The sequence below is a fragment of the Hippocampus bargibanti genome, linkage group LG09 (assembly GCF_051943395.1).
Source record: "Hippocampus bargibanti isolate YZ-2025 linkage group LG09, ASM5194339v1, whole genome shotgun sequence".
In the NCBI taxonomy this organism is placed as follows: domain Eukaryota; kingdom Metazoa; phylum Chordata; class Actinopteri; order Syngnathiformes; family Syngnathidae; genus Hippocampus; species Hippocampus bargibanti.
The window spans coordinates 19,721,105-19,742,922 of record NC_142742.1 but is presented as its reverse complement, the minus strand read 5'-3'; the positions used below and the strand labels follow the sequence as shown (position 1 = coordinate 19,742,922).

Genomic DNA, 21,818 nt, shown 5'->3' with positions numbered 1-21,818 from the left:
CCATATGCAATGTCTTCCCTCTCAACCAGACAACAAGACAACTAGAGGAGGAGCCCCTGCGGGGGCCGCGTTCTTCTTGTTGTCTTGTTTTCATAAGATTCAACCTGCAGTGAATTGTGGTCAGTCTATCCCAATGGAAATGTCCGCCTGAGTATTTTTTTGACAACAAATAAGAATCACCCCAAAACAAGAGGCTACAGAAACATTTATTGATTCATTTTGTGCAACAAGGGATGGCAAATGTATCACAATGTTACATTCAACTCAGCAAAATGTTAAGTTACATCGTGACCGACATTGGTTTTTAATCAGCTGATCCGCTCAGGTCATGAGCCAAGACCAACCTCAACTTCCATTCACCACAACAGGAATGTTTTTTTTCAAGGCATTAAAGAGACATAGCAGTGGTCCTCTTCTACCTAAAAAGTAATGAGGTACAATATTGAAAAATAAAATGGCACACTACAAGTTGGCTAGGCAATACACATCACTGATTACGCTTGCCAAATGTGCAGCAAACTATTCTTGACTCCATACTTTCGCGTACCTCTCTTTCTGCAAAACTGGAATCCATGCAAGGAAAGAGGATACAAGTACATTGACCCAGACTAACAATGGCATATTCATTGAAAAATGTACATCAAAAAGGTCAGCTAGAGTACACTACAGTCATATATGTTGTTATACTTCATCATGACCTGCATATTCAAAGAATAACACATCCATACAAGTTGTTTTCCAGGTGGGCAAAGGTGACATTTTGCATCTAAACATTAGGATATCGCCGTTGTTTGAAAGAAGAAATTTACCAATAACCTACGGATAGGTCAATACCGTATATCCCATTGAAGGAAGAAACCTTGGAACAGCTTGATTGTCTTACATGCATTATTTCCCCTTGAGGGTGATCCAATCCCAGAGCTAAATTCAGGTTGTACTTGTTTCTTCACACCCTCTGTGCTCAAGAAACTGTGCTTCTCTTCCTCTCAATCCCAGGCAATATCCAACTCTATATAGAAAAACCTGAAATATCCTTAGAAATGTTACCATTAGGCCATTGTGTTCTCCAAAAGTTGTATTGTCATCATCAATGTGACATTGTTTACAGGATAGGATTACCTGAGTGTGCAATAGTTGGACCAGCAAACAAATATCTTTTTTTCCTGACAGTCATTCTTTTGAAAGAAGGAGTGATCGGCTTCATCTACCAGTGGATCATTTCTTCAAGAGCAAGGGGGATCCTCAGATAGGGGCACTGTGCTCAAAGACCGGAAGGTGAAAATGGAGGGATCGTACGTGTACCTGGATGGAGGGCGACTGCCAGTCAAAGTCTGAGGACAGAGAAAGAGAAATGTGTTTGCATATTGGACTGATTATCACAATGTTAGTTTATGTTAAAGATCAGATCAGAGTGTCGCGTTCTGGCTGGACGAGCAAAACACTCTCTAAAGCTCTGCGATGCCAAATCAATTATTTAACCAAGTTTCCTGTCTACGGTGACTATAAAGTTTCTGCAGATTGCAGCATGACCTTGTTTGCATTACACACAACCTTTTGAGTTATGGACACGTTCAAAAATTGATCTGGGCCTTGATCTGCAGTTCAGCAATGAGTCCCTGAGCCATACTAAATTCGACCAAAGCTACACAGCGCTTTACTTTCACCCATATCGTAACAAGTCTGCACGCTTGGAAAGGCAGCTGACCTGTTAAGACCTGCATAGCCACCTCAAGCCAATACAAGGTTATAATTTTAGATTCTTACAAGACCAGAAAACAACCTCAAATGGTGTTAATAATAAGAATCAATTGCAAAAACAAATGTACTAGTGACCAAACAGGCCAGTTTCATTTGTTTGTTTGTTTTTAATTCACATTGCAGATCCAGTGACAAATTATTTTCCACTTTTGGATGAACAGCACTCCTGCTGTCAGTGCCTCTGTGAACATTCACTCTAAAATTAGCCCTAGTCATTTTGCTCCAGAAAGGAAATGAAATTGTTGAATTTGGCAATACGGCAGCACTTTCCCCGGAACCAACAGGAAGGGGGGGGTTATGTCCGCAGGTGGATTGAAAGAGGAACTCCAATGCGGTCAATATCGTTTTACAAATGTACAATCATAATGCCATTTCCGATTACAAAGACCTTCAACATATCAGATTCATCCAGGAATGATGAGCACAGTGGTAATGCTCTTGAGATTGGTAGGAAAACGATGACGTCGGCACAAGGAACAATGATGTTCGTCTACATTTACAAAGAACTCAACATGAACGTTTTTTTGTTATATTGTATTCCCTTTAGAGTAACTCCATCAAGCGGATGCACAATGCTGTTGTAGATTTGAATGCATGTGCCTTATAATGCACCCCGATGACAATAGTTAAAATAGGCCATTCATTGAAAGCCCGTCCAATAGTACGTAAAATATGCTAGTCTTTTTGAAAGCTGCTAGGTTTCTCCAATTGCAGGGAAAGGACGGAGCTCATGACATGTCTATTTAAATGTCCAGATTCATCTTGTGGCCGCATATCGACCGAGCTCGACATTATCCGTCTTTGAGAAAAAGCTCATCCTACTTAGGACTCGAGTTCCAAATTCGTATAAGTAGTCTGAAATGTCCAATCTGCAAGTGTAATGACTTTCTCTTGTCTGAACTGCTTCTTGCATGCTTGTGACACATTGAGAAAAATAATGCCGCTCCGAGGCGGACTGCCTGGAAGTAGCTTGATATCTTGTGGCTGATGCTATTTTATTGTTTTTCAATGTAGGTAAGCGCTGAACTTAGACAGCGCCTAGCCGTGGCCAACTTTGTCTGAATTCCATTACTTGAGCCACAATGAACAAATTGCTTATTATTCCCATCCCATAGTCAGATAAACTCAAACAAAAAGGTTGGGCTCGTGTAGAGTTCAAAGTGCCAACCATTTGTAGTTGTTTTGCATGAACTTGCATTTATTTGACCAGTTTGGGGACTGCGAGATTCTGATCTTTGTGCCTGCATGATTGCATGCTATACTCTTCTGCATTTTCTCCCCACTCACCCACATAGTTTGTGGAGACGAGACTCTTGTCAGTAAAATTGTGAATGAGGCAGCAGTAAGCAATAAGGCAGGCCAGTAGCAGGCATGTTTGCCTCACAGTACAGCGTACTCTGGCCTCGTCCCACATTCCAAAAACATGCCAGCGGGTTAATTGAAGGTGAGCGTGAATGATTGCTTGTTTTGTTTATGTTCCCTTTGATTGGCAGAATGCTGTGTGGCAAGCACCACTTGTCGAAAGTCAGCTGACAGTGACACTGACTCTCAAAGGCACCGCATGATATCTACAGGAAAAACCACGCTGAGTATTTCTTCTCTCAACTGCCGTACAACGCTTTCCCGCATTCAACTTCACCAGTCACAACATTTCTCTGCGGTGCATGAAACCGGATGCCGCCGCTCTGTGCTGCGGCAAGCCTGAAAATCCCTCATCGTCTAATCTCTTCACTTCCGTTTCCCTCTTCACCTCCACAGGGGGAGACAAGGAGGCCGCAGCAGCAGTAGCAACTGTAGTTTTCCTCTGGTTTCTATGTAACAGGCTTCCACCCTCCCCACACATATGTTTTCAAAAATACTGTTCATGCTGTCATCTTCAACCTCCTTAAACCCAAAACAGCACCCCTGCTTGAATGCTTGAAGATGGGTAACCCTCCCTACTCCCCACCTTTTCATTCATATCCAATCTCTCTTCGGCATACAGAACAAGAAAATGAAAGAGGAAGTACTAGGGGAACAGAACTACGATAGAACAAACAGTGAAAAGTTAACATACGCCTCCAAATGGCTCATGTGGCCAAATGCTTGTGTTCTCCCTTCAAGAAAATCCAGTAGCGCGAGCCCACAGACGTCACTGGTTAGGACAACAACACTTTCAATTACACCAGTGACAACAGAGGAGAAGAATGAGCTCAGTGTAATGGTGCAGCTAAAAGAGATAGCAGCCGGCCGGACTATAAATGGAAAATGACCTCATCCCTTGTAATCACACACTGAGGATCTGCAAAAGCGTCCTCTTCTTTCAGCTGCATGTCTCTTCAACATTCTTCTGTACACCCTGAAGATTTTTTTAATGCAGATTGTGAATGCATCTCTCTTCTATACAGGACTGGAGATGTTGTTCCAGTTGGTGCATGCATGAGTATCCCTCAACATGATAAGGTTCCAATGACACAATCCCACACAAGGCGATAATGACGTCACTGTTCTCACCACACTGTGCATCCTTCTGGAAGAGCCCACTCTAGCCAAGTGGCAGTCCACTGCGCTTCTCCGGGAAGCTCCCCTAATACACTACTATCAAAAACCCAACACGGTTATCAAGCTTACTGCAGGGCGATGATTAATCGTAGCCGTTTGGAGGTTGTAAACAACCATTGTGTTTCCAAAGCCATTTTACCAATTCATGTCACTACTTAGGATTGGTCACATAACTGTCAGTCTGTTTGGATGTTTGCGCTTATGATTATGTGTTGCTTTATGTGAGATTGTTTTTAAATGTTCTTTTAAAACACCAACTTGCAACATAAATTGTTATTGTGTATCATTTCTACAGGGAATCCGTCAGCACTATCAGATGTGCCAGCGTCAGAGGGGCATGAGAACAAACTCTGATGCCAGATGCAGTCCCACTATGTAGTTGGATTGACATCAAGGTGCTGGAGACAAAACAGGCTGGACTGTTCATTGGGTCGAGGCCCGTTCAAAAGTTGCAATCTTATCATTGCTGTTAACGGACTGCTCCATATGGTTTAGCATAAAGGGAATGTATTTGCAAGTATGGCTCAAAAGGAATCACGTGAACGCCGATCTTTCTCTCTCAAACAGTCATCACACATTGTACATAATGTGAATTGTTCACGCTTATCTTGACTATTGTTCCAATATTAAATGTTAAACTCACCCGAATCTTAATGGCCCGTGTTTTTCCTCCACGGTTCTTTTTCAGCAGCATTTTCTGCAAGGAAAAACAAACAGAATGACAAATTTGTATACGCGAGAGGTACATTATTCATTTAATGATATACACAATGTCTTTCTTCATAAGTCACAGCAGTGTATGTGTGTATATTAAACCCAAACTGGTTATTCCAAGATGTTTTTGATGATTTTGCTTTGTCAGTTTTAAAAAATTTCAAAGACATTCACTGAAATGAAAACATTTCTGTTCCAGGAGCAACATTCACTTAACAGAGATTCAGTGAAATCAAGGAAGTAAGGCGAATCCAGCTGACTCACAAAACTAAACAGTCAATGAAGCTTATGTAATATCCTGTCTCCTACTCCCACCCATATCCACAACAACTCCATTACCCCCCCCCCCCCAAAAAAAAAAAAAAAAAAAACAACAACAAAGACAGGGTTGGAGGGACCACGCAATCAACAAATTGTCTCCAGTCTAGGAGGTAACGTTGAAGGGGAGAAGGAAGCCCAGGAAAGGACTGATCCGTCTTCTTATGAGGATGAGATGTGACACTGTTGAGCATAATTTTGATCAAATGCCAAATTCCATATTTTTGATGTTGGGGTTAGCATGCAGGGATAAAAAAGTACTATTTAATAAATGATGTCCTCTTGATATACCGCAGAGGTTATGAATATGGCATATGTTTCTGTCTAAAGAAAGAGAACATGCAGATTCCACTGGACCAAGCAGTCATGGGAAATTACTAATTTACTGACCTTTAACAACCCAGAGGTAGTGAAATATGTTGAACACAAAGGGGGGGGAAATGTAATAAGCTATGACGGAATGAAACTCTGGGAGCATATGTAAAACAATCCATGTGCACCGCCCTTTCAACAAGAAGCCAACGACTTCACGACCAAATCCCTCGATCCTGTATCTCAACCAAATTTACCAAAGAAACACAAAATGGAGAATTTTTGCAAATAACTATTTTTGATGGCAATACAAAAGACTTGCTGGATATTGCCCAACTAAAGGGTTAATGGGCAAATGGGGCTGACTGTCTGTGAGCTACCTCAAAAGGCCCCCTATTGTATTTGCTGCAGCACCTCCCATTCCACTTGACTGGGCGCGTACACACACAAACACACACACAAACATATACACACACACACACTCACAAAGCCAAACAACAAACTCATAGACATGAGGATGGACACATGGAGACACAAAGGATGGCAGCCGCATATCCCAGCGTGACACACACACACTTCCTTTTAGACCCCTCGCCTCGCAGCACCCTGCCTCATCATCTGCTCTTTCTCTCTAAAAACCTCATTGGCATATGGATCCCTAAAACCGGAGGTTGTCTCTTTGCAAACACACATAGCAATCTAAGATGCGAGCCAAACATTTGGACTGGATTGTCATGATTAGTGCTTTTCCAGGACTCATTAGTGGATGTTGTTTTTTTGTTGTTGTGTATTTAATCCTCTCCTTCTGCCTTCGCCCCTCCATCGTTTCCCCTCGCTTGCCAGCCTTTGTGAAAATCGAGGATGGACATCTGCCGTCCCTGCCTCTCCTCTCCTTCACTCCTCTCCAGCCAGACCACCGTGGTGGCAGGGCGTCCGGCTGCGGCAAAAAGCTTTCTTGTGCGTGTGTGCACAATTGTCACGCAGTGTGTGTTTCAAAGGTCACTGGGCGAATTAAGGGAACATTTTCGTGTTGAATATTTTCCTGGAGTTGGCGTACTGTGACACGCCGCACGTCATATGACAAGGACACAATACAAGTGCTCATATCGCTCTTGCTAAAACTTGGTTGGCTTTAGTGATGTTATTCAACTCAATTGTTTGTGTTACTGAGGAACAAGCATTCACACACATGTATGCCTTTGTGTTTTGTCATTTTCTGATATTCTTTCTTTCACTTGTTATTAAACGAGCTCTTTGGTCATCTCAAGTCAGATGGGCGGTTTGTTTTTCTCTAGGCCAGTCGGTCTTTCTTAATTTCCAAAATAGTGGGAGTTTTCTGTCATATAATAAGTGATTTGGCCTTAACACAAAATATTCACCAACATGGAGTTCAGTTTGGTGTGTGTGTGGTGGAGTTTACTAAATGGGCCTGTAATCACTTATGGAAAAAGGAAGACAATTTTAATTGGTAGCCAATCAACGTTCAGCAGTGTGACACGCTCCATCTTCCACAAGCGTCCCTGATAAGGTGGAAAACTTTGGAACCCGATACAATGGAAACAGTGTTACGGTAAATATAAACTATACGTACTTGAATAGAATTTTGACGTTATCCCAAATGCACCAGTATGAAGAAAACCTTGCCGCACGATAATATAAATGACAAGAAAAATGCGCTACTTGATTTGACACCTGCGGGGCCTTTGAATCAGAGGCTGATACAACCACGAATGACATACAGGAGAAATAAACGCGAGTCCGAACCTGTTGCATTTTCTCTAAATCAAGACTGGGCCTCCCCATCTCTCCACGATAGGTGTGCCGATACTTTCTATAGGGTGCTGACTGGTCAAAGTGGGTGAAGATGATGGGCCGAGTGAGAGGTTGGACCACTTGAAGCTGAAAGCGCATGGGAGGCGGCTTGATGCCGCATGGGGGGCTGGAGCTGAAGAGCACAGGGCTGGAGGTGGCAGCCAGACGAGCGTCGGGTTCGACCACAGGCCTGGTGGTGACGGCTGGTGAACCGCAGCCACAAAGATCCCGCACCTCCTCATCGCTGGAAGTGCTACTGTGGTGATCGCCGTGGCGCTGCGCAAGTGCCGACATCCACTTTCTGTTGTCAGCGTAGCTGATTCGCTCCAGCTCTTCTTCTGAAGAGTGGCGATCCAGATTGGCGTCAAGAAGCAGGCGCAGACGTCGTAAACGGGCTGGCGAGGGCACACCCTGGTTGTGCTGCTGGCTCGTCGCCAACGGGGTGAGGGCACAATTTCGTCGTCTCTCTGTCGAAAAATTATGATTATGATGTTCGGTGAAAACAGAATGGATAAAATGTAAATAAATAAGACAGAAAATAGACAGAAAATTAACGTTTAAAAAAACATTCTGTATGAATTAATCAATGAAGAAAATGTTGAGAAAAACAACAATTTATATGTAACACGTGAAAACGAAAACATTTGGTTGGCTAAGGCACATACCTCTGTCAATTTGTGCAAGCTCCTGGTTCTCTCCCTCCGAGTCATCACTTTCACCACCCTCGCCATTGCCATGGTAAGAAAACTGAGGGGCACAAAAAGACTAGATTTGTCGCGGGAAAGATTGCAATAGTCAGAGTACCACTCATACCTGACAAACGTTGCAGTACATCAGATAATCAATTACAGCAGCACAAAACCTCACACACAATTCAAATAGGGATGCAGATACAGCAATCCCAGAACTGATACTGTACATCTCAGCTCACAAAAAAAATAACTTTACATACAACAACAAAGGAAAATGAAAATAGTACAATGTTTTCCGGTGTATAAGGCGGACCCAAAAGCCTTGATTTTCTTCAAAAGATGACCCTGTGCCTTATACGCAGGTGTGTCTTATATGTGAAGTAATATTGAGCCACAACAGGTTTCGCAATGACTCTCAACAGCCACTAACTCCATTTCTCACTGTAGAAGAAGTGGTGTGTGTATAAGCACAGCCTCTACTGTTGCACCTTAAAATGTGGTGTGCCATATATTTGGACAACTATTATATATTAATATACAGTGATACCTTGGCTTATGAACTTAACTGGTTCCCAGAAAATGTGTGTAAGGTGAAAAGTGTGTTTCCCAAAGGAAACTATTAAAATGAGAATAACCCGTTCCCAGGTCCCCATAAAACATAATTTTCTACTAAATAAGCCTTAAGACTACACACAATATACCTTATTTTATGTATGATAAATGTGCTATGGTATTGTAATTAAAGAAATTAACTGTACGGTATAATAAAGTCGTTTTATTTACCTTTGTGATGGTCGTTGATGGCTTGATGGAATGGATAGCTTTTTGCATAAAGTGTCTCAAGGAGCACTGGGTTGTACATTTTAGAAGTTGTGCTATTGCAACAACAACAGATGCAGGCAGACACACTAGAAACTTCATTAATAGCTGGTTCCCTGCTTGTATGCTCTCTTCAAATTGTACAGATGGCTTGTGCAGGTTATTTGTGGAGCCTGTTTGATGGGATATTTCAACGTTGCAGTCTCCACTCTGACTTTGAACTATCAATAAAGTTGAAACAAGTCCAAATTTCACTGTGTTTTCTTTCCATTTTCTCACCATTTCACTTTTTTTTCACTTTAGTTTTTTGTTTCGAGCTCTGTCGTCTCCCTTTCGTGTGTGTGTGTTTCTATAACCCCTCCCCCCGCTCACTGCTGCGTGTGTCCTGCTCCGTGTGTCCCCTCCCGCCTCTACCACGGATCTTGACCAATCACGTGCAGCTTTAACCGAAGAGCGGGGCGGGGAATAGAGGGAAAACAAAGTCGGCTGCCATTTCCAGCTCCTTGTTAGGAGAACCGGCTCGTTTGCGAACTACACATTGTGGCGCTCCGTGTGTTTCCCAAAAAAAATAGTTCGTATGCCAAGATCATATTCTCGTGAATTTAACGTTCGTAAGGCAAACAGTTTGTTAGCCAAAGTGTTCGTAAGCCGAGTTATTACTGTATTTGGAAAACGTTTTTCATTCATTGAAGGTGCGCCATGTAGTTCGGTGCGCCTTATATGCCGAAAAAATTAGTAAATGCACCATTCATTGGGGGTGTGCCTTAAACACCGGAAAATACAGTAAATTGAAGCAGAATTAATGATAGCACATATACAGTCGACACTACAAAAGATTGAACAGTGTGGGTCTCATGTTGGGTCGAAAAATAAACAATAAAGATGTACCATAAAACAAGTTTTAAAAATGGTCAGGGAGGGGGCTTGCTGAACACTTTCTGGTCGGATCTGCTCTGCAAACCTGAGGCACCGGGCAGGGGCGTATGGATTGATGAGCTTTGAAAACAAACTGAAGTATGTTAAAATGAACTTGAAAATGTACTGAGAGCCAATGAAAGGAAGCAAAAAAAACGAGGTCGTGTGCTCCCTCTTACAAGCTCCAGTTCGAGAAAATATTTGAAGATGAGGTATGACAACACTTAGATGATGACCTCTGCTTGTTCTCCTCAGCATTCAGACTAAGATACCACGTGACAAAAGTGCCTCGTGTTACAGTGTACGGTCATAGAAAAACAAGCAGCTGCATGTTAAAATGTCAGTACGACATTTTTTTTATTTGAAAAATAGATATATTTGAGGTAGACATGTGGCAGGATCAAGCAAAGCTTTAACAAACATTTTAAAATAATCACAATTTCAATTGTGCATGGATGAACAAGTGTCAACAATTAGGATCAGTGTGTACTCAAGTGTAACTACTTATACTCAGACAGAAAAATGTGGCATCTGTGCATCTCCTAATTTTGGTTCGACTTGTGGTCTTGGGATGGTTCATATTTCGTCAAGTTCAACGGCCCCAAGTTCAACGGCCCCAATCCATACGGGGTATTCAGATGTATCAAAAAAAGTTGTATTTTGTGAGTTTAGACAAGGCAACAATGTTTCCCCAAAGCCTGTCCCAGCAGACAACGACGTCTACCCCGGGAGCAACAATGGAGATACCCTGCCGATTGCAATGTTCGCAGTTAAGTAATGCGCCTCACAAACGGTAATTACCACTTTGAAGCCTTGCTTAGCAGCTGCCATCTGCGCTTGTGTGCGTTTGTGTATGGTTGCACGCATGCATACACACACCAGCATACAGAACACACCCTTCTAGATCTAGACAAATGCATGCACGCACGTGCTATCACACACAAACAAGCACATATGCGCGCACACACACACACACACACACACACACACACACACACACACACACGCACGCACACGCACGCACACGCACGCAACCACTTCCTTTTCTTTCTGAATGACTGAATAAAAGAGGAAAAGGAGAAAGGAGCCCTCTGAGTCCAATTCGGCGTGAACTCGACAGTATGAGTTCACAAGCTGTAAGTTCGGTAACGCAACTCTGAATCACGTGTGGTCACGGAACATTTGTGGATTCAAGTTGTCCCATGTAAATGCAATGTGTGTGATTTACTGGTGGACCGTTCAGATTCAACCACGCATGTCACACCTGACAGACCCTGAACATTGCTGAGAGGCTTAGTTGCTTTGTGTATCACACTTAATTGCGTCATGCATAACAGCTGAATTGCCATCTGAGCTAACCTACTGATAAATACTAAAGTTTCATCATGGTCTATCCTCCATATATAAAACGGTCTAGCAAACATATCGTCTTGGTCCTTTAAATGAGCAATTACAGTGAGACCTCAACTTACGAACGCCTTATAATACGAACTTTTCATCATACAAACGTCAAATTTATGAAAATTAAACCTTATAATAAGCACTATTTTCAGAATACACACCCACCACGGCCGGTCGATCAAGCACACGACCTCCGGATCTGGTGAAAGTGATCTTCGGCGGACGCACACGACCGAACCGCGCTCCAGCCGGCGCTACTTTCCTTACCCCTTCTCATTGAATGCACACGTCGATCGCCTACTTGGAGCTTTTTGCTGATAATTTTACTATTATGGGACCGGAAAATAAACACCACCGGCTCGTGTTCAGCCTCAGTTCAAATGTGGTGAGTTACTATGAATAAATTGAAGAAACTACCAGCTGTACACGCTCTGTTTATTTGTCATCCAAGACTTGGGGTGCGTTCAGGTTCGAGAATAGCGCACGACTTCTTATGACTCTAGGCTGTTTGGAAAGCATTGTCTAACTGAATGAGCGGTGACAAACACTTGCCAACGTTTTTGTGTTGCTACACTTGAACGCACCCCCCTGTCAAGATGCGATAGACGTGATTGTGATTGGCTCAAGGGTAGAGTCATGTGTCATGGTAAGCCAATCAGAGCTAGTGTTTTCACACACACTGGAACAATGTGTCAATAGTCACGCTAAATTGTCACGTGCGAGTTGACAGCTTGGGCGAGGCTGCCGCTCGCGACACTTCAATTTAATTTCATTTCAACGAGTGACTATCACCTCACCAGTGACATGATTACGACGAAAGTGCATCGCTATGTCTTGTGCTCCAAAAGTTTGCTTGTGCTCCAAAAGTTTGCTTTGCACAAGGTGATTGTTAGACGCGAGTGTGCCATTTTATTCGCCCCGCCCGCCTTCTTTTGTCGTGTTTTATTCTGTGTCCGTGGAATCATCGGACTTGTGCCTTTTGTTGTCATAAAATCTCTGCCAGCACCTACGGGACTCGAAGTGAATGCAGATGACATCCAACACTTAGATGATGACCTCTGCTTGTTCTCCTCAGCATTCAGACTAAGATACCACGTGACAAAAGTGCCTCGTGTTACAGTGTACGGTCATAGAAAAACAAGCAGCTGCATGTTAAAATGTCAGTACGACATTTTTTTTATTTGAAAAATAGATATATTTGAGGTAGACATGTGGCAGGATCAAGCAAAGCTTTAACAAACATTTTAAAATAATCACAATTTCAATTGTGCATGGATGAACAAGTGTCAACAATTAGGATCAGTGTGTACTCAAGTGTAACTACTTATACTCAGACAGAAAAATGTGGCATCTGTGCATCTCCTAATTTTGGTTCGACTTGTGGTCTTGGGATGGTTCATATTTCGTCAAGTTCAACGGCCCCAAGTTCAACGGCCCCAATCCATACGGGGTATTCAGATGTATCAAAAAAAGTTGTATTTTGTGAGTTTAGACAAGGCAACAATGTTTCCCCAAAGCCTGTCCCAGCAGACAACGACGTCTACCCCGGGAGCAACAATGGAGATACCCTGCCGATTGCAATGTTCGCAGTTAAGTAATGCGCCTCACAAACGGTAATTACCACTTTGAAGCCTTGCTTAGCAGCTGCCATCTGCGCTTGTGTGCGTTTGTGTATGGTTGCACGCATGCATACACACACCAGCATACAGAACACACCCTTCTAGATCTAGACAAATGCATGCACGCACGTGCTATCACACACAAACAAGCACATATGCGCGCGCACACACACACACACACACACACACACACACACACACACACACACACGCACGCACACGCACGCACACGCACGCACACGCAACCACTTCCTTTTCTTTCTGAATGACTGAATAAAAGAGGAAAAGGAGAAAGGAGCCCTCTGAGTCCAATTCGGCGTGAACTCGACAGTATGAGTTCACAAGCTGTAAGTTCGGTAACGCAACTCTGAATCACGTGTGGTCACGGAACATTTGTGGATTCAAGTTGTCCCATGTAAATGCAATGTGTGTGATTTACTGGTGGACCGTTCAGATTCAACCACGCATGTCACACCTGACAGACCCTGAACATTGCTGAGAGGTTTAGTTGCTTTGTGTATCACACTTAATTGCGTCATGCATAACAGCTGAATTGCCATCTGAGCTAACCTACTGATAAATACTAAAGTTTCATCATGGTCTATCCTCCATATATAAAACGGTCTAGCAAACATATCGTCTTGGTCCTTTAAATGAGCAATTACAGTGAGACTTCAACTTACGAACGCCTTATAATACGAACTTTTCATCATACAAACGTCAAATTTATGAAAATTAAACCTTATAATAAGCACTATTTTCAGAATACACACCCACCACGGCCGGTCGATCAAGCACACGACCTCCGGATCTGGTGAAAGTGATCTTCAGCGGACGCACACGACCGAACCGCGCTCCAGCCGGCGCTACTTTCCTTACCCCTTCTCATTGAATGCACACGTTGATCGCCGACTTGGAGCTTTTTGCTGATAATTTTACTATTATGGGACCGGAAAATAAACACCACCGGCTCGTGTTCAGCCTCAGTTCAAATGTGGTGAGTTACTATGAATAAATTGAAGAAACTACCAGCTGTACACGCTCTGTTTATTTGTCATCCAAGACTTGGGGTGCGTTCAGGTTCGAGAATAGCGCACGACTTCTTATGACTCTAGGCTGTTTGGAGAGCATTGTCTAACTGAATGAGCGGTGACAAACACTTGCCAACGTTTTTGTGTTGCTACACTTGAACGCACCCCCCTGTCAAGATGCGATAGACGTGATTGTGATTGGCTCAAGGGTAGAGTCATGTGTCATGGTAAGCCAATCAGAGCTAGTGTTTTCACACACACTGGAACAATGTGTCAATAGTCACGCTAAATTGTCACGTGCGAGTTGACAGCTTGGGCGAGGCTGCCGCTCGCGACACTTCAATTTAATTTCATTTCAACGAGTGACTATCACCTCACCAGTGACATGATTACGACGAAAGTGCATCGCTATGTCTTGTGCTCCAAAAGTTTGCTTGTGCTCCAAAAGTTTGCTTTGCACAAGGTGATTGTTAGACGCGAGTGTGCCATTTTATTCGCCCCGCCCGCCTTCTTTTGTCGTGTTTTATTCTGTGTCCGTGGAATCATCGGACTTGTGCCTTTTGTTGTCATAAAATCTCTGCCAGCACCTACGGGACTCGAAGTGAATGCAGATGACATCGAGGAGCTTGTTGCTGACATCAATACAGAGAATTTGATTTGCCTTCATGAGGACAAGCAAAAGCAGGCCATTCAACAGTTGATGTGCAGGCTTTTATTGAACAGTTCCATTCAGAAAAGACTATAAGAATCATCAACATGATGAATGATAATGTGATGTCTCAGTTTCGTGAGACCTTACAAGTCAGAAAGCAACAGGTGTCAATTAAGAGCCATCAATGACCATCACAAATGTGAATAAAGTGACTTTATTATACAGTGCAGTGTATTTCTTTCATTGCAATACAATAGAACATTTATTATACATAGGATAAGGTAGGTTGTGTGTAGTTTTAAGGCTTATTTAGTTCAAAAGTATATTTTATGGAAACCCGGGAACGGATTATTCCCATTTTAATGGTTTTCTATGGGAATTTTTTTTTTTTAGATACACACTTTTCGCCTTACACACTCTGTCTGGGAACAAATGAAGTTTTGCCAGAATGAGTCAAGTTGGGAATCTTCCTTTGGTGAAGGAAAACATTCCACTAAAATGGTGGATGTTATTCAGCACATCACCCAAGAGGTTGTTTCAATTTCCGATGAAATGAAGAACAGTAAACGGCATTGATTTGATCCAAAAATGAACCATGTCAGCAAAAAGTTTGAGGTGTGTTTTCTGGTTTTAAAATAAAGCAAATGGCTCCTTCATGTGAGTTATTTCCTTCGCTGACTACAAAATGTTTCACTGAAAACGTGAAAACTTAGGTGAATACAATGTTGTTGTTTTTTTTGTAAAGCTAACCTGGTGCGCATAAACAAATATTTGCGCAAGTTTGGGAATATGTCCACAAACGATGCATGCTAAAAAGCAAAGGTGAGACCTTTCGCTGTTTATTTATGATTGTACAGTTAGCAAATGTGAGGTTTAAAAATGGCATTTTTTATTATAATTTGTAGTACGTGTTCCATTTAAAATGCAAGAAAAGTGCCGTGGTTGATCTATTTGGGATCAAAAGGTGGCTCTGTAGTGCTTCTTCTATAGCGGCAAACCAGTTGATCATTCTTAGGTTCTCTGTTAAAAGGACGCACGGCCAGACAACTCAGTGTCAGATCATTGTCTATGTTGCCGTTTCTGTTTCTGTTCTGCCACGGTGTCTTGTGTGTTACTTTGGATTCTACTGTCATGGTTGACCTTTTTGCGGCCAACAGGTTGTCCTTCAGAGCTCCTTCTACAGCAGCACACCTGTTGGTCATGAGTAGGTACTCTGTTAAAATGACTCCCGACCCGACCACTCAGTGTCGGGAGATGGCCACTGTTTCTATCATTGCTTTTGTTGGTTAGTGTGTGTGCCTTACTGCTATGGATTATGGTTTACATTATACAGGTCATATGCGAGTTACGAGCGGGTTCCGTTCCGACAAAACGGCCGTAAGTCAATCGGTCGTAAGTCGAAATCCATTCAAAATGGCAGATGTGACGTTTACATGACAGGATAGTGTATGATGTCAATCTGTTGTTTTTAAGCAACATTTTCTGTTTAATACTATTATATAACAAACTGTTTACAGTTCATTTATACATTTTATAACTTTTAGTGTCATTTTTATCATTTTATTTTTCAGATTATCGATTTTTATTACTGTATAACTGTACCTGTAATGTATACAAAACTGTACAGTTCATTTATAAATGTTATACTTACCCTGTTCTCCCTGCTAACGGCCAGAAGAGGTCACCCAACACACACGCTCTGAATCAGGTGGACACCGAAGGAAAAAAGCAGTGTACAGTACTACAGGAGATGTTGCCGATATGGTATCTGCACTGTATAACGACAGTATTGAGTGTAGTCACGCAGAAGATTGCTGTGCGAGTGTGTGACATGCTGGATGGACAAAATTGTAGTATGCGTTGCCGGCTGCTTGTGCGTTGCCAGGCGTAGAGAAAAAAAAACAACTCTCGCCCGTTGTAACTCGGATGTTACCTGCATTTGCGTTTGCTATTGGCTTTTGTTTGTAGTTTGAATTTTTGCTGTTTTCAGGAGTTTGTTCCGGATTTAGTTTTCTCTGTGTTTTGTTAATACAGTTGGTCAAGTTTAGCGTGTTCCTATCTCCCTCTTGCATGCTTTTTGGGGTCCCCCACCACCTGCACGTTTTTGACAAAAAAGATAAGATACATTCTCTGTATTTTTAGATATAAATGAATTACATATGTGTTTACTATTGGCAAAGAAGTTTTTAGACTTGAGCGATACATGAAAATCAAAGTATGAAACCAATTATTTTCGGTCATACATGCTAGCACAGACAAATTGTGAGTTTACGAACAGCTGAATGAATCCTTGTCAGTGCCCTGCATCGCTGAGCAGATTGCTAAACTGGATCAATGGCAATGTCACAGTGTAAACACACACACACACGCACAGAAGCTTTGCTCTGTCACACTGACATGAACACTGTCACACTCCCCTGTCATGAAAGCGCACTAACTCAGGGTCAGAGATGGGTAATTGTCTTTCCCACACACTCTTTCCCATAGCGTAGTACAATTAGTCATGATTAGGCTAAGCTCCTGGGAATAGTTGAGGAACACGGCCTGATTGACCTCGAGTAATCCATGACCGCTGCGGGTTGACTTTAAAACTCAAATAACCACTCCTGAAAGTTGTGGAGAAAACAGCTTTGCGAAATTTGCATCGAGGCCTCAACAGTAATCAAACCGGAGTGTTGACAATCACTGTCTTAAATAAGAGATTATAAGGGACACGGAAACTGGTAACAGCATCTCTATTTTTAGCACAGTATGATTTCACTTAACTTACAGAGCAGTAAACATTTGCAACAACCATGTTGTTGTCCAAAACTCAACCACCAGAGCTATCATTTGAATGACTGAATGTAAATGTTTTTGCTTTCCTCTCAGACAAGCATAAAAAAACAACATTTGTTGACCAAGCCAGATGCAGAGTATGCTTAGGAGTCCATTTAAAAATTTAACTTGTTTTTTCATTGATGAATTTATCTCTGTGTAGAATTATAGACTCCTAACCAAAATGAAAAGCCAGTGTTTTGAACTTGGGTTGCAAAGTTTATGAGTCAGATTGATGTTGGACATTTTTAGGGTTTGGCCCATCGTGCAGCACTCAAGATCAAAATCTGCGGCACAAATTCTTCCCTGCCCTATCTTTCCAGGCTACAAATGTTAATAAACAGTATAAAGACTAGCATTCTTAGTTACATTTTTGTGGTTTGGTGCAGAGGCATAGTAAGTTGCAACATGGAATTTATTGAGTGACAGGAAAGTTGCCTCACGTTTTAGACACTAGTTAACTCCATAAACAAATACTGTATAGTGCAGCTCAGTTGATTGCTGGTGTAATGGCAAGTAAATATGCCTTTGGCAGAACAGTAATGCAACAAAGCATGAAGTTAAGGATATAGGGTAATTAGCAAATGAAATTATCGGCTGTCAATTACAATCTAATGCTGAATGAAAAGAAACTTTGACGTTTTTGACAATGAACAACTAAATTTTACAGGTCAAATTGTTTTGGGGTGAAAACATCACTTTCTGCAACCCCTCCTTCTTCAAAATACAGTAGTGTCATATACATTTTGTAGTTCATTCATTCTATTTAAGAAAGGATGATCAGTATTTGTCATAAAAGCTGTAATGCTGCAGGGAACTTGATGAAGTGCTGATGCATGATTGGTCAGAAAGGATGCTTACATCCAATCGGAGCAACAAACACAAACATGACACGACAATAGAGATGGCACACTTTGCTCTAGATCCTCAGCCAGGCCTTTGAACAGGCGCCCTTTGGCACAAAATGGCTGCCATGTGACTGTGTAGTTGGTCGGTGCACAATAGTGTAGTGAATAGGGCCAGTTAGTGACCCATGCAGGACACAAGCCACTCTTCTACACACCAAAAGAGCCATTAGACAGCCTGCAGCAATTGGAGAGCACTTCCAAGGGTTTCGTTGCAGAAAATTGAAGGACGGATACAGTAAATGTTGGGACACCTCAAGCTTAAAGATGAACATTTTACTGACAAAATGTCTTTTTCATTCTCTCCTGTGACTACTTGTCACATACGGTAGTGGTTTTTACACGAAACTTCAAAATTTGGGATGATTTGACTGCTTTCGTTTGCCCACTAAACCCCGAACGAATAACACAATGCTCACCATTATTATACACACAACTTTAGAGGCATTACTTGATATATTCAAAGAAATATAAATAGCTGTGTCATGGGCCATGACATTCCACATTAAGTGGTGCATGTGTGTTGCAAAGTGAAACTGTGATTTGCTCTTGGAAAACTTTGGTGAACCCCCTGACAAGTTATTTCTACGTAATCTACAGTTGTAATGAATGATGACAAAGGAAAGAACATTCAACTTTTTAACAGCTGCTGTCAGGCCTGTACAATGAATATAAACTTAAAACACACTTACCTTCCGTTGGAAAGGGTGTATCTCATTGAGTGAGTGTCTTCTTAGCTTCTTGGTCAGGTTCTTTAACATGTTGATTTGACTAGATGGTGGCTTATCTCCTTACAAATATGTTTTGATTTCTGGCTCCTTTATATCGGATAAAACTTCATGAGCTAACTGGAACGACTTTGCTCATATACAATAAGGCACACGGGGCTCTATACAACTGACAGCCCCCCAACCCCCCGCCTCCACAAAAAAATACCGTCGGATGCTACAGGCTCCCGAATGCAGCAAAGCGAACAATACCCCAACAAAATTAAAACGCAAAATGCTTCAACTGCGTAGTCGTGGCTTCGAGTCAACGGATGTGCGTAAGTAGCAAACTTGTTATTTTCGAGTTCATTGAAGTTGGCGTTGTTTTTAGATAGTTTTTCTTCTCGCCGGGTGGTAATGATAGATGACTTACTCACCGGCGACCCGACTATACTCCACAATTAATTTGGAATGCAAAAAAAAGCAAAATATCAACTTGTACGCATTCACACACGGACGCACTCAAACACACACACACACACACAATCAACACGCAACCAAATGCGAACCAGCTGCACCAGCTTCCGAGTGTTGCTCCGGCCTGAGCATTAGGCTCGCTGATTGGCTTTACTGCTGCATGACGTCATACCCCGACGTCAAGGAGGAGGCGAGTTAAAGTCACGTTATCTCGTCTGTTTACTTCCCCTTTCATATATGAATCATACGCACTCAACCAAATACGGTCGTAAATACGACTTAAATCGTGTACAGCTCAAATTTAAAAAATACTTTAAGCTTGCTCTGCGATTAAAGTATATCGTATGACACGGCTGACGGCTAGTTATACATGTAAACCCCAGTGAATGTGACCAGCCTGCATTTAGGGCAGTGGATGTCTAACTTTTTTATACTAGTGTGTGTGCCTGCGTGCGTGAGAGAGAGAGAGAGAGAGAGAGAGAGAGAGAGAGAGAGAGAGAGAGAGAGAGAGAGAGAGAGAGAGAGAGAGAGAGAGAGAGAGAGAGAGAGAGAGAGAGAGAGAGAGAGAGAGGGGGGGGGGGGGGGGGGGTACATGGTTTTAGAGTCTAAAACCATGTGTTCGTCTACATTCGAACACATTGCAAGAATGTTAACAATCAAGTTAATCGAGTTAATTCAGAGTTGAACAAAATGCTGCCTGTGGAGACCAGATTGCTCTGAAGGACCACATGAGTGACCTCCAGGGCGGTTAAAAATACATTGGAATGGATTGTGTCATTTTTAAAGGAATTGCATACGGCTCCTGTTTTAATAATAACAACACAATTAAATGTAGTTTTTGCCATTTCAAAACTGGCTGCAGTTTGTATTTATCGTTATCCAAGAAGCTATCAGTTTCAAACAGGCTGGTTGACCTCAAGTTTTATGGATTGTCAATGATCAATAAATTCTGCATTGTAGATATTAATTCTGCCTCTGTGACTTAACTAACACCAGCCAACAAACAACTTTGTTTGCCGCACACTTGCCTTGTGTCTGACTACAGCCAACTTGACCTCAGACCCCTGCATGTCCGCTTCAGATTAATTGGCTATGCCTACCTCTGGTGTGGATGACTTGGCCGCCTGGGGGCAGTATAATACATTTATGCATTGAAGGTGGGGGGACTGGTAATTTCTCAACTGATGTGACTGCCAGCTGTTGAAATCTGTTTTTTCATAGAGAATAAAAAATATCAGAATATATGCCAGTGAGTATAGTTATATTGTTTGTCTACAAATCAATACACTGTTCAGGTACAAAAATTGTTTTAAATGTTAGAACACCAAAGCTACTGATACTATTTGATAGCTTGCCAATGGCACTTGGCAGTATGTGTTGGCATTAGGCTAGTGGAAGTCAAAGTAGCAGTGACGTGCAGTCAGGGGAGGCAGGTGAGGCTGTGCCTCACCTGTCATCATGGAAATATCAAATGACAAAATAAATTAAACAGTTATATTTATTTAGTGATTTGTACTTTGACGTTCTTTTCCATTTAACTTTATAATTTGTGGATTTTTATTCAAAATCGCTTACTTTTCACATTTACCATTCAAATACTAAGTAGAGACGAGCAGTGAGGCACCAGCCGGCTGAGCCTCACCATGGATTGTGCAATAACTATGCTAACTGTGCTGGCTTGCTCTGCAGTGAGACCGCATTGCTGTCCCTCTGCATATCGCTATTAAAGTGTTCAAAAGCTTTTCGTATATGATCTGAATGTCTACAGTTTAGCTGGTGTGTGTAATGTAGAGTCACTGTACATTATAAACACTGTAATACAGTGTTTATTTTATTTTTATCAAAATAAAACTGTGCATAGGTGAGGCACACAGTTCTCCTGCCTCATGACAGGAGGCGCTGGTGATTAGAGATTCTTCTTGCGACTCCTCGGATGCAGAATAATAGAATTAGTGACAGCAAGCTACAGTTAGCAAGTTAATTGCAACCATCCAGTCATTTTTTCGTCTTGTTTGGCCTTATTTTCAGAATGGTGGATTACATATCTAAATTGAAAGAATTTTCTAAACTGGACTTTTAATCGAAGCAGGAGATAATAATTAAAGGAAGACCAACACCGGACTGTATAGCTCACAAACGGTGAGGGATGAATGTAAATCTCCTGGACAGCTTCTCAGCTTTTTGGCCAAGAGGGATCTCATTGAAACTATTCCTGAAGCGACAAAGTTGCTCCATCTCGCGCTCACTGTTCCAGCTACTACAGCATCAGTGGAGCGGTCATTGTCAGCACAAAAGACTGAAAACATCCAGTCGGAACAGAACTGATCA

General features: G+C 42.1%; 1 protein-coding gene across 1 annotated transcript; it reads right to left on the bottom strand.

The window, feature by feature from the left end:
* Positions 1-187: 187 nt before the first annotated feature.
* On the bottom strand, positions 188-19,604 carry LOC148893914 (uncharacterized). The gene is made up of 5 exons (XM_089004556.1): positions 18,999-19,604; positions 8,121-8,202; positions 7,408-7,922; positions 4,943-4,996; positions 188-1,331 (listed from the first exon to the last, which is right to left on the bottom strand). Exons 1-5 carry the CDS (start codon positions 19,065-19,067, stop codon positions 1,224-1,226), a joined length of 828 nt encoding a protein of 275 aa, XP_088860682.1. The 5' UTR covers positions 19,068-19,604; the 3' UTR covers positions 188-1,223.
* Positions 19,605-21,818: the final 2,214 nt, after the last annotated feature.